The sequence below is a fragment of the Artemia franciscana genome, chromosome 8 (genome assembly GCF_032884065.1).
Source record: "Artemia franciscana chromosome 8, ASM3288406v1, whole genome shotgun sequence".
Classification (NCBI taxonomy): domain Eukaryota; kingdom Metazoa; phylum Arthropoda; class Branchiopoda; order Anostraca; family Artemiidae; genus Artemia; species Artemia franciscana.
Window position 1 is genome coordinate 5,333,152 of NC_088870.1, and position 14,577 is coordinate 5,347,728.

The window sequence follows — 14,577 nt, forward strand, 5'->3', positions numbered from 1 at the left end:
AAAATATAAGATGATACGGGATGATCCTGAAATATAACTTTCGGGGGATTAAGCCCCACCCCAAACTCTTACCATCACGCCTAGTATAGGAGGTGGCCGAGAAAAAATAAATAAACAGAATCGTTTCCACCAAGAACATAACCCTTTCATAAACGATGAAATATATCAATCTGCTTGGCTTGGTGAAAAACAAGATATTTTCGTCTTGAATTTGAACTTAGTATTAATGAATAAAGCCATATCTTGTCTATGTCCCTATAAAGTGAAAATATAATTCAATATTTCTTGTTTATTGAGTTATGAATGGAAACTTCGGCAGAAATATAGGAAATTTCACTAATGTTTAAGATTTTGAATAACGGCTGTTGTAAACTGAGTGGTGAGGTTCTGTCCTCCAATATCCTTTGTTCGAATCTGAAAAAAAAGAACTCAGCTAAAGTAAAGTATAGAAGAATTAGAGTTAGAAACTTGATATAAGAATTCTACAGCTAATAGGACACGAACCCATTGTCTCGTGCGTACTAGGTAGTACGCGAGTAGGTAGTACTAGGAGTGTAATAAATTCATTTCAAGTTCACCCCAATGAATTTATAAATATCCAATCCACTCCAACTGAAGTTATCCATGTAAATTGTTCGATTGACTAAATACAAACATTACTTTACAATCAAAATTTCATCCTGAATCCAAAATAACATTCATTTTCGTCGCAAATAAACTTTACTCTCACCCTCCTAATAGTCAAATACACAGCCAGAATTTCATATATGTACTGAATTTTCCATACACCGCTCTTTTTCTTCAAATTGTTTAAGAGGTTTATCAAACAGTTCGTGGTAACAAACTTTAGTAAGGAGTAAGCAAAAACTCAATAGTAATAGTAATAGTAACAATAGTAATAATAATAATAATAAATAGTAATAATAATAGTTACAATAGTAAGCAAAACTCTTAAAAACGGAATTTTGATACCAATGGTTACATCAAAAGAATCGTATTTTTGTGCTGATTTTAAGTATATAAGTTTCATCAAGTTTAGTCTTACCCATCCCAAGTTACGAGAAAATTTGCCTTATTTTAGAGGGAAACACCCCCAAAAAGTCATAGAATCTTAACGAAAATCACATAATCATATTTAGCGTATCAGAGAAACCTACTGGAGAAGTTTCAAGTCCCTATATACAAAAATGTGGAATTTTGTGTTTTTTGCCAGAAGACAGATCACGGATGCGTGTTTATTTGCTTTATTGTTTTTTGCTTTTCCTAGGGGTGATCGTATCGACCCAGTGGTCCAAGAATGTCACGAGAGGGCTCATTCTAACGGAAACTAGATTAGAATTAGAACCTAGAACCGAATTTTAAACTAGAAACAATTAGAGTTAGGAATTTGATATAAGAATTCTACAGCTAATAGGACACAAACCCATTGTCTCGTAGAACTACTAGAAACTAGAAGTTCTAGTGAAAAAAGTGAGTAGTTTTTAAGTGAAAAAAATTGGAGGGCACCTAGGCCCCCTCCCACGCTCATTTTTCCCAAAGTCACCGGATCAAAACTTTAAGACGGCCATTTTGTTCAGCATAGTGGAAAAATCTAATAAATAAGTCATTGGGAACGACTGAATCTCCACAGTCCCCGGAGGAGGGGCTGCAAGTTACAAACTTTGATCATTGTTTAGATATAGTAATGGTTATTGGGAAGTGTACAGACGTTTTCAGAGGGACTTTTCCGCGTTGGGGGAGAGGAGAGTGGGTGGGGGGAGGGGTTAGTGGGAGGATCTTTCCATGGAGGAATTTATCATAAGGGAAGAGAATTTTCATGAAGGGGGTGCGGGATTTTCTAGCATTACTTAAAAAAAACAATGAGAAATAAATAATAATAAAGTTTTTCCAACTGGAAGTAAGGAGCAGCATTAAAACTTAAAACGAACAGAAAATTATTACGTATATAAGGGGGTTCGTCTCCTCCTCAATACCTCGCTCTTTATGCTAAAGTATTTAAAAAAAAATAGCGACGAAGACCACACTGCCTTTCCGTAACAAACAAATACAAAGTAGAAGCAATAGGGACAATCTTTTTAAGACAGTGGAAATCAATTCTGTGAATATTTCGGTCCTATGACCAAGGGCCGTCTTCAGCACAATACGAGAAAGAGAGAAAAAAATGTATATATAAACATACATTAAAATGTGAGAATTAAAACTAATAATTTTTTTTTTTTAGCTTTTTTAAAACAGCCCTAGCATCCTTACTTCAACGAAGTTCAAGTTTGAGGCATGCTGCTAAAAATGCAAGGTTGGCTCTGAGAAATTGCATTTAATCACTTGGTTCTGTTTTGTTTGAATGAATTTATCATCTCACTTCATTCTTTTTGTCAGTCCTGGTTGAACTTCGTTGAAGTAAGGATGCTAGGGCTATTTAAAAAAAAATTAATATTATTAGTTTTAATTCTCACGTTTTAATGCAAGTTTATTTATATATACATTTTTTTTTCTCTTTCTCGTATTGTGCTGAAGACGGCCCTCGGACATAAGGCCGAAATATTCACAGAATTAATTTCTACTGTCTTGAAAAGATTTTCCCTATGGTCATTCTGAAGGAATTGGGACAAAATTCGGTCATGTTGATATTACCGAAACAATTTTTTTGGGTCATGAAATTATTGTTAATGGATGCATTATGACTTTTTGAACATCTTTTCTCTCTTGCAAAACTACCGCAAACTCAACCTAACCTAACCTAACCTAAAAAAAAAAATGTCTCTAAAAGCCACAGAGCAATTTTCGGTCTTAAAACGTTAGTTATTTCAAATTTCAGATTAACGAAAAAGGAAATGATTACAATTCTACATGTATAAATACAAGAATATTTGCCCAGAATAACTCCATAACGGTGAGTTTGCGGTAGTTTTGCAAGAGAGAAAAGATGTTCAAAAAGTCAAAATGCATCTATTAACAATAGTTTCATGACCCAAAAAAGTTTTTCAGGTAATACCTACATTGACCCAAAATTTAAGCTTTCGAGCGAAGTATTGACGAGGGGCGAACCCCCACATACACTTAATAAAAATATACAAATATAGAAGTTCGTTACGTAAGTTAATCCAGAAGTTACGTATATTTGTTTCTAGTAAAAACGTTTAAAAAAAATAAAAAGGTTCTAGTTGTCTTTTTATGTCACCGAAATTGGAGGGCAACTAGGCCTCTTCCCCCACCCATTTTTTCTCAAAACTGTCCGATCAAAACTTCGAGAAAGCCATTTTGCGAAAAAAAGCTAAAATTAATATGCAAATTTCGTTTTAATTATTCATGTACGATGAGCCAAAATCAAAACCTGCATTAATTCAAAAACGTTCAGAAATTAAATATAAAAAAAAAACAAGTTTTTGTTAGCTGGAAGTATGGGACGACATTAAAACTTAAAACGAACGGAAATTATTCCGCATATGAAAGGGGCTGTCCCCTCCTCAACGCCCTGCTGTTCACGCTGAAGTTTGACTATTTGTCACATTTCTGCTTTTAAAACAATAAAAAATCTAGCGTAAAGAGCAGGGCGTTGAGGAGGGGACAATATCAAATATCAAATATCAATCACTGAAAGTGTTTTACATTAAAAAAAAAGACGAAATTGAATCCCTAAAAAAAGAGCACTGGCCATTTATTTAAATTAGATATATCTATGAGTTTAAAACGAAACTGAGCCAAGTGACTGTCCGTAGGCACGTACGCAAGGGGGGGGGGGTCTTTGGTTCTTATCCCCCAGAAATAGCAATAGCTTTATCATTTTCCTAATAATTCTTTTAATTAATGATATTTGTTGATTTTTTGGGCTTGCTCATCTTCCGGGATACCAGGCCTGAAAATCAGTTTATGTGCAAATGCCCTGTTGCATGCCCGCTGCATGACAAAGTTACAGAAGATTGACATGAAATTGAAATCTCTTATTTAGGAATTTCTGTACTCTTCAACCAGCTTTTATCATATCACTGATGTTTTTATATTTGAAACTTGGGGGCCCACAAGGACAGGTTAGAAGCACAAGATTGTTTAAACCAGGAGCCAACAGTGGGCAACTGTTTGATTCAACCTCATTTGTACGGAAAGGATAAATCGTTTAAGATTGGTAAAAAGGATAATAGCTGTCCTTTATTGTAAATATAAGAAACATAAAAAATGACCCTGTAAAAAATATCGTTACATCATGATTAAAATCAGGCTCCTGAAAAAGTAAGTTTCTTCACTGCAGGTGTCATGCACGTACAGAGGGGAGTGTGTGGGGGGTATACCTTCCCTCGCTTAGAACAATTACATCTTTCCCAAATTTTTTTGCACTTCTTATTCAAGTTACAAAATAAAAAGTTTTATTTTAAAATTCCCTCCACTCATGAAAAATTATTCCTGTGTACGACCATGGGAGGTTTTACCAAGTCACCTAATCATATGCACCACACGTTCCAAAACCAGCAGCAGGCAACTACTTGGCCCGTTCTCATTCATACAAAAAAGATAATTTTTACACTTTAACTAAAATTTCGGTACTTGTCTGTTAAACAGTACATCCTCAAATTTTATTCTGTCTAAGATACGACAAAACCGGTTAGAACCAGTCATGATTTGCTTATTCTTAGTGGGAATACTACGATCTAAGTATATTTTTAGCAAAATATTAAATATTTAGAGGTGGTTAGAAGTTGATTGAGTTGGGTATTTAATATAAGGCGTTCTGTACGGCCAGCTTTCCATAATTCTTTGTTTTAGTTTCCATACTTTTGTTTCTAAAGTGTTATCATCCTTTTTCGGTGTATTTCATTAGCATTAACCTAAATTCACTTCTTGAGGATGTCCTGTTTAAAAGATTAAATTAAAAAAAACTAGTTTTTTTAACTGCAAGTAAGGAGCGACATTAAAACTTAAAATGAACAGAAATTATTCCGTATATGAAAAGGGTTGTCCCCTTCTCAACGCCTGGCTCTTTACGCTAAAGTTTGACTCTTTCTCACTACTCTATTTTTTAAAACAATAAAAAACTACAGCGTAAAGAGCGAGGTGTTGAGCAGAGGACAACCCATTTTATATACGGAGTAATGTCTGTTTGTTTTGAGTTTTAATGTCACTCCTTCTTTGCAGTTAAAATAATTGGTTTTTTTTATTTAATCTCTGAACGTTTTTGAATTAATGCATGTTTTGATTTTGGCTCACCGCACATGAATAATTAAAACGAAATTTGCATATTAATTTTTTTTTCGGCTAAATGGCTTTCTCATAGTTTTGATAGGATGATTTTGATAAAAATGGGGTGGGAGGAGGCTTAGTTGTCCTCCATTTTTTGTTACTTAAAAGGCAACTAGAACTTTTTCTTACGAACGTTTCAATTAGTAATAAATATACGTAACTTACGGATTAACTTACGTAACGAACTTTTATCTATATATATATATATAAAAATAAGTTGTCTGTGTGTGTGTGTGTGTCGAGTGACGTCATGTTTGACGACTGACGTCATTATAAGGATTGAGCTGTATGCGTCATGAAGTTGTTTGTCGACTGACGTCATGTTTGTCAACTGATGAAATTACATACCGGGACACCGGGACACAAATGACGACCGGGACACAGGGAATATAAATGACGTCCGGGAACCTCAAAGAGAAATTACAGACTGGGACACCCGGACACAAATCACGACCGGGACACAGGGAATATAAATGACGACCGGGACACAGGGACACAACTACAACGGGGACGCCAGGGGCACAGGCGGGATATATAAATGATGACCGGGACACAGGGATTGTTCGAATAGAAATTACAGACCGGGACACCGGGACACAAATGACGACCGGGACACCGGGACACAGGGAATATAAATGACGACCGGGACACTCAAAGAGAAATTACAAACTGGGACACCGGCACACAAATGACGACCGGGACACATGGAATATAAATGACGACCGGGACACAGGGACACATCATTAGAATAATGAGGTATAGATCTGAATACGAATTGTTTTTCCCATGGACAATTATATGTTGCATGTTCAAGAGTCAGTAAACCTGACAATCTATTTATATGCACAGACAATGGGACAGCAAAGAATGTTGTATATTCGCATGTTTTACGTAGTTAAAAACATATATATATATATATATATATATATATATATATATATATATATATATATATATATATATATATATATATATATATCTATTCACAGGTGGGACACAGGGACACAACTACAATGGCGCGTAACGACTTACGCGCGCGGGGGGGCTTGGGGGGGGGGGGCGCGAAGCGCCACCCCAACAGCTAGTTTTTGTATATTTTTATTACGTATATGAGGGGGCTTGCCCCGTTTCAATACCTCTCTCTTTACACTAAAGCTTGAATTTTGTCCCAATTCTTTAAAAATGAACCCTGAATCACAAAGGCCGCAGAATGAATACTTGAAATTGCTAAAAAATACTTTTGCGTAAAGAGCGAGGTATTGTGGAGGAGATACCCCTTATTTACGTAATAATTTCTGTTCTTTTTAGGTTTTAATACTGCTCCTTACTTCCAGCTGAAATTTTTTATCTATTTTCTCATTGTTTTTTTAATAATGATAGAAAATCCAGCAGCCCCTTCATGGAAATTCTCTTCCCTCGTAAGAAATTCCTCCATGGAAAGATCCTCCCACGTAATCCTGGGAACTTGAAACTTCTACATTAGGTTTCTATGATACGCTAAATCTGATGATGTGATTTTCATTATTATTCTATGAATTTTAGGGGTGTTTCCCTCTAAAATAAGGCAAATTTTCTCGTAACTTTTGATGGGTAAGACTAAACTTGATGAAACTTATATATTTAAAATCAGCATAAAAAACGACTCTTTTTATGTAACTATTGGTATTTAAATTTCGTTTTTTAGAGTTTCGGTTACTATTGAGGCGGGTCGCTCCTTACTACAATTCGTTACCACGAACTGTTTGACAAGTACCTCATATATTTAATACAATTTGCCTTTTTTGTGTTCTCTAAACTTACTTTCAAACGTTCAGGGAAGTATAGCGAAAATTACAAGTTTTATGTTACTTATCCCTCTTTTCAAAATCGGAAATTAAGAAAAATTGTCAATATGTTCCCTTGGTTGCAACAACTCTCCTCAAGATCTATTGGGAAGAATGATTCTTCTATTACGCTTCCCTGTGTAAGAAAAGAAATGTTGCACAAATAGGCTAACCAACTTCTGAGATTAATTGCTTGTTTTCCTTTGTTGCAGCTTGTTCTTAATCAAAGCCATAGTTCCCTTATACTTTATCTATTTCTTTATTCTTTTCGTTTTTTGGTCAGACAATATTCGTATCAAATTGCTTACGTCAATATACAGGAAAATAAATCTTTTCAACCAGGACTTTCTTTTCAAATTAGTAGAAATAAACGTACAGTCAAACAGTTCGTGGTAACGAACGACCCGGCTCAATAGAAACGAAACTCTAAAAACAGAATTTTTATACCAATAGTTGCATCAAAAGAATCTGATTTTTATGCTGATTTTAAATATATAAGTTACATACAATTTAGTCTTACCCGTCAAAAGTTACGAGCCTGAGAAAATGTGCCTTATTTTGGAAAATAGGGGAAAACACCCCCTAAAAGTCACATAACCTTAACGAAAATCACACCATCGCATTCAGCGTATCGGAGAACCCTGCTGTAGAAGTTTCAAGCTCCTATCTACAAAACTATGGAATTTTGTATTTTTTTTTTCCAGAAGACCGATCACGGGTGCGTGTTTATTTGGTTTCTTTTTCTTTTTCCCAGGGGTGATCGTAAAAACCCAGTGGTTCTAGAGTGTCGCAAGAGGGTTCATTCTAACGGAAATTAAAAGTTCTAGTGCCCTTTTTAGTGACCAAAAAAATTGGAGGGCACCTTGGCCCCCTCCCACGCTCATTTTCCCCCAAAGTCGATGGATCAAACTTGTTGCTGTTGTTTAGTTGACGTTTGAGCGAATCAACCGCTCGTATACGTGCGATCCTCTTTTAAAACTTGGGCTTATGAAGCCACGTCAACACTTAAGATATCTTGGGATAGTACTAGGACGTTGTACAGAGTGTTCTTGCTTAAATCACTGGCACTAGTATGCATATCACACCTCTATTCTGCTAATAGTGCTTAAAATATTTGTGAAAAGAAACATACTCAGATTTAAATAAGGCTAAAATGCAAGAAGAAATAAATAGATAAAAAGGTCAATACAATAAAAATAGAAGTTAATGCAGTTACTACAATTAAAGCATCTATAAAAGGAAACATAAATACGAAATAGAAAGGTCAATACAATGAACATAAAAGTCAATACATTATAACTTCAAAAAAAATCAGAGAATGTTATGCAGATTACAACTCTTTATATACTTAGTCAACAGCAACATAGTCTTTCTATGAACCCACTTAGGGCACTTAGCCTGACCTAGGATTACTCTCATTGTAAATGCACCAAAATACTTTATAATTTGGTTTCGAAACAAATTTCTTTGTACTTCATATTTTGTGCACTTCATGAGAATATGCCTAACATCATCCTACTCATTACGAATCACAGAAGGGCCAGCTAAATCTCCCCCATTTATGTAAAACTGAACGGGTTTTGGCATGACTTGTCCTCAATCTAAAAACAGTAACAGCAACAGATCTATCATGCACAAGTCCATCAGGTGGTGCCTTATAGTCATAAAGTTCTAAAATTGGATTTATGCAACTTCTAATAAAATTATTGGTCTCTCTATCATATAACACCTTATAGATACATGCAAAAGATTCATTTTGAGTGGGTTTTACACTTATACTCTGATCATTTAAAATACCCCACTTTGCCATTATATCAGCAGATTCATTTCCAGCAATTCCCACATGTGCTGGGACCCAGACTAGAAATATATTATTCCCCACAAGCTCTAACAACCTAACTATTTGGTAGATATTACAAACTAATTCACGACTAGGTTCACGCTCATTGATCAGGTACTTAAGGGCTGATGCTGAGTCAGAGCATATGATCCAACTCCGGGCATAGCCATATGACTTAATAAATTCCAATGCCTTATATATAGTAATCATCCCAATTGAAAAAATAGACAGGCTGCCTGGTAACTTAAAACTACACGAAACTGATATACTAGAGACCACCACTGCAAAGCCAGCACCTTATCTGACTTGGGGCCATCAGTAAAAATTTGTATATGGTCTCTTAAGTGGTCAGTTTGTCTTAGCCCGTCATGTTTGAGAGTCAAGTTATTATCATCCCCACGATCAGGTACAGGAAAATTAAACACTATTCTCTATTGCACATAGACTATTCAATATACTATCCTCAAAAACTATCTCATTAATGGGTACTATATTTGGGCACTCATTTGAAAGCAAATTATAACACCTATAAAAAGCTGGAGTATTCCTATCCTTAAAAGGTTACTTTTAGCCTAGTGTCCAGGTCACATGGTGTAATAAGACAAAGATTACTATCAGATTCCAAAACATAATCAGCAAATGCAAATGACTGTTGGTCCTGGTCTGATGTAGTGTCCCACATTTTATTATGAAGATTGAATTCACCCCCTATAAATTTATCATTTTCGCAGTAATCATTTATCTTTAGATTGATTCAGGTCAAAATCCACTATTGCTCTATTATAATAGTTGAAAACAAATAACCATCTATTTTCCTCAAGTTTAGTATTTATCAGACCAACTTCATTTTTACCTGTATTAAATAAAAAAACAAGTTTTTTTTAACTGAAAGTAAGGAGCGACATTAAAACTTAAAACGAACAGAAATTACTCTGTATATGAACGGGGCTGTTACTTCCTCAACGCCTCGTTCTTTAGGCTAAAGTTCGAATCTTTCGTTCAGTTTTACTTTTTGAAACAGTAAAAAACTTTAGCGTGAAGAGCAGAGCGTTGAGGAGGTAACAACCCCTTTCATATAGGGAGTAATTTCTGTTCGTTTTAAGTTTTAATGTCGCTCCTTACTTTCAGCTAAAAAAACTTTTTTTTTATTTAATTTCTGAACGTTTTTGAATTAATGCATGTTTTGACTTCGGCTATCTGCACATGAATAATTAAAAGGAAATTTGCAGACTAATTTTTTTTTTTTTTTTGGCTAAATGGCTTTCTCATAGTTTTGATCGGACGATTTTGAGAAAAAAGAAGCGGGGGAGTAGGCCTAGTTACCCTCCAATTTTTGGTTATTTAAAAAGGCAACTAGAACTTTTAATTTTACGAACGTTTTTAATAGTAAAAATACACGTAACTTACGAACTAACTTACGTTACAAACTTCTAAATTCGTATGTTTTTATTACGTATATGAGGGGGTTCACCCCCTCGTCAATACCTCGCTCTTTACACTAAAGCTTAAATTTTGTCCCAATTCGTTAAGAATGACCCCTGAATCACAAAGGCCGCAGAACAAATAGTTGAAATCAATAAAATTACTTTAGCGTAAAGAGTGAAGTATTAGGGGGAAGGGAACCCCATCAAGTGCGTCATAATTTTTGTTCGTTTCAGATTTTAATGCTGCTCCGTACTTTCAGTTGAAGAAACTTTTTCATATTTATTTTTTCATTGCTCTTTAAAAAAAATGCTAAAAAAAAATCTTGCGCCCCCTTCATGGAAATTCTCTTCCCCCATGACAAATTCCTCCATGGAAAGTTCCCCCCGTAGAACCCGCTCCCCTCAACCCATCCCCCCAAACAAAAAAATCCCCCTGAAAGCGTCTGTACACTTCCCAATAACCATTACTATGTGTAAACACTGGTCAAAGTTTGTAACTTGCAGCCCCTCCCACGGGGACTGTGGGAGAGTAAGTCGTCCCCAAAGACACAGTTATTAGGTTTCGACTATGCTGAATAAAATGGTATCTCAGAATTTTGATCCGGTGACTTTGGGGGAAAAAAGAGCGTGAGAAGGGGGCTAGGTGCCCTCCAATTTTTTTTGTCGCTTAAAAAGGGACTAGAACTTTAATTTATGATAGAATGAGCCCGCATACGACATTCTAGGACCACTGGGTCGATACGATCACCCTTGAGAAAAATAAAATAAAAATAAACACGCATCCCTGATCTGTCTTGTGGCAAAAAATGTAAAATTCCATACTTTTGTAGATATGAACTTGAAAATTGTACTTTAAGGATCTCTGATACGCTGAATCTGATGTTGTGATTTTCGTTAAGGTTCTATGACTTTTAAGGGGTGTTTCCCCCTATTTTCTAAAATAAGGCAAATTTTCCCAGGCTCGCAACTTTTGATGGGTAAAATTGAATTTGATGAAACTTATATATTTAAAATCAGCATAAAAATGCAATATATCGTTATAAAAATTATTATAAAAATATTGTTATGAAAATTCCGTTTTTTAGAGTTTCGGTTACTATTGAACCTGGTCGCTCCTTAGTTTAGTTCGTTACCACGAACTGTTTGAAACGGAAAAGTTATTTCCCTTAAGGATATATTCTCTCTAACCAGTCTCAGCAGACCTCCCCCTTTTCTCCCTTTTCTATCCCACCTTACAGGATGAAAACCCACAAATTTTGGTGTTTTCTTTTCATTGGTTAGAAGAGTCTCTTGAAGGAGGACCAAATCAGGTTTTGCTCTTACAATTAGTGTATTTATTAAAGCAGTTTTAGTTTTTCCCGTTCCTCGTGTGTTTAGTTGCAATACCTTCATGATTTACTGATGTGCTTCTCCTTTTTTATATGTTTACCTTTGTCTGGTGAGGTCCCTTCATCAGATGATATACGAGCTTTTTGGTCATTATTATCTCACTTCGATCCTTGCCTATTTCGTCATTTCTTAGAAAAATTTTAGTTAACACAGGGACCAGGACAAGAACTTCATCTAGGACCCTAGTAAAATTTTGTAAATTTTTTTTATCAAACTTTTGAGATAGCCATTTTGTTCAGCATAGTCGAAAAACCTAATAACCATTTCTTCGAGGAAGACTTACTCCCTGACAGTCCCCGGGGAAGGAGCTGCAAATTACAAACTTTGACCAGTGTTTACATATAATAAGGGTTATTGGGAAGCGTACAGACCTTTTCAGGGGATTTTTTTTGCTGGGGGGTTGAGGGGAAGGGGTTAGTTGGGAGGATGTTTCCACGGAGGGATTTGTCATGGGGAAGAAAATTACCATTAAGGGGATGGAGGATTTTCTAGTATTATTTAAAGCAAAAAAAAATGAAAAAATAAATAAGAAAAAGTATTTTTTCTACTGAAAGTAAGGAGCAGCATTAAAACTTAAAACGAACAAAATTATGAAGCACGTGAGGGGTTCATCTCCACCTAAATACCTCGCTCTTTGGGCTAAAGTATTTTTAATAATTTCAACTATTTATTCTACGGCCTTTGTGAGTCAGGGGTCATTCTCAAAGAATTGGAAGATAATTTAAGCTTCCGTGTAAAGAGCGATGCATTAAAGAGGGGGCAAACCTCCTCATATACGTAATAAAAATGTACAAATATTGAATTTCGTTACGTAAGTAAATTCCTAAGTCACGTATATTTATCTATATATATGAAACTAAGTTGTTTGTCTGTGTGTCTCTCTACTGACGTCATGTTTGTGTGTCGACTGACGTCATGTTTGTCAACTGACGTATCTATCTATATATATATAAATACTAGCTGTTGGGGTGGCGCTTCGCGCCACCCCAACACCTAGTTGGTGGGGGCGCTTCGCGCCCCCCTCAAGCCCCCCGCGCAAGTAAGTCGTTACGCGCCATATTAGTTACGCGCCATTGTAGTTGTGTCCCTATGTCCCACCTGTGAATATAGATATATATATATATATATATATATATATATATATATATATATATATATATATATATATATATATATATATATATATATGTGTGTGTATATATATATATATATATATATATATATATATATATATATATATATATATATATATATATATATATGTTTTTAACTACGTAAAGCTTGCGAATATACAACATTCTTTGCTATCCCATTGTCTGTGCATATAAATAGATTGTCAGGTTTACCGACTCTTGAACATGCAACATATAATGGTCCAAAAACAGCAATAATAAAGAAGCGTAACGGTACCACCATCGAAGTAGATAACCAGTGGGTTGTTCCATATTCCCCATTATTATCAAAAACATTTAATGCACACATAAACGTTGAATACTGTAACTCCGTAAAGGCAATCAAATACATATGTAAATACGTCAACAAAGGCAATGACATGGCAGTTTTTGGCTTGCAGCCCGAAATCAAAGATATCGACGAAATCGTACAATATCAGACTGGAAGATACATAAGCAGTAATGAAGCTGTTTGGCGAATTCTTTCATTTCCGATACATGAACGTAGTCCAGCTGTTGTTCATTTAGTGGTACATTTACAGATTGGTCAACGAGTTTATTTCTCGGAAACCAGCATGCAACAAAGAGCCCTGAATCCACCGGATACAAGGTTAACCGGTTTCTTTTCGCTTTGCAACAATGATTCTTTTGCAAAAAAACTGCTGTATACTGAAGTGCCTTCGTATTACACGTGGAATACTAAAAATAAAGTATTTGAACGTCGAAAACAGGGTACGTCAGTCGACGGCCAACCTACCATCTTCAAAGATACCACGATAGGAAGACTCTACACCGTTCACCCCAATCAACATGAATGCTTCTTTCTACGCCTGCTTTTGGTGACTGTACCCGGTCCGACATCCTTTGAGTATTTGAGAACTGTAAACGGTACTATACATGACACTTACCGTAGTGCATGCCAAGCTCTGAATTTATTGGAGAATGACCAACACTGGGATAACTGCATCAATGACGCGTGCGAAACGTCAACTCCAAGTCAAATTCGTGCATTGTTTGGCATCATTTTAACAACTTGCTCTCCATCAGCTCCTACAGAGTTATGGGAAAAATATAAGTCAAAAATGTCCGAAGATATACTCCATCGAAAACAGTTAGAGACGTCAGATATGACTTTTGATTTTACATCAGAAATTTATAACTACACTTTAGTTATTATAGAAGATTTGTGCGTACGTATGGCAAACAAACCTCTTCAGGATTTGGGAATGCCTTCACCTAACCGTATCGCTGCTGTTTCGACATGTGTAGAATTGGATCGTGAACAAAGTTACAGTACGAGTGATCTATTGTCCTATGTACAAAATAACATTTCCAAGTTAACGTCGGAACAAAAAGACATTTATGATACGATAATGCATTGTGTCGATAACAACGTTGGAGAAATTTTCTTTTTGGATGCGCCAGGAGGTACTGGTAAAACGTTTGTGATAAAACTGATTCTGGCATCAATTCGACCAAAAAATGATATAGCGTTGGCAATTGCGTCGTCCGGAATAGCCGCAACATTGCTGCCTGGTGGAAGAACTGCTCATTCCGCTTTGAAATTGCCTCTGAATTTGCATTCTACAGAAACTCCCACGTGCAATATTTCCAAATCATCTGGGATGGGTAAAGTATTGCAGCAATGCAAACTGATTATTTGGGATGAGTGCACAATGGCACACAAAAAATCGCTCGAG

The 14,577-nt window shown here is 35.7% G+C and overlaps 1 protein-coding gene across 1 annotated transcript in view; it reads right to left on the reverse strand.

Annotated features, from left to right (window-relative positions):
- Positions 1-274: 274 nt before the first annotated feature.
- The window catches only part of LOC136029899 (isocitrate dehydrogenase [NAD] subunit beta, mitochondrial-like), a 152,476-nt gene continuing 138,173 nt past the window's right edge, over positions 275-14,577 (reverse strand). The window contains exon 9 of the mRNA XM_065708391.1: positions 275-414. Coding sequence (XP_065564463.1) covers positions 337-414 — 78 coding nt within the window. The 3' untranslated portion in view covers positions 275-336. The remainder of the gene's footprint in view (positions 415-14,577) is intronic.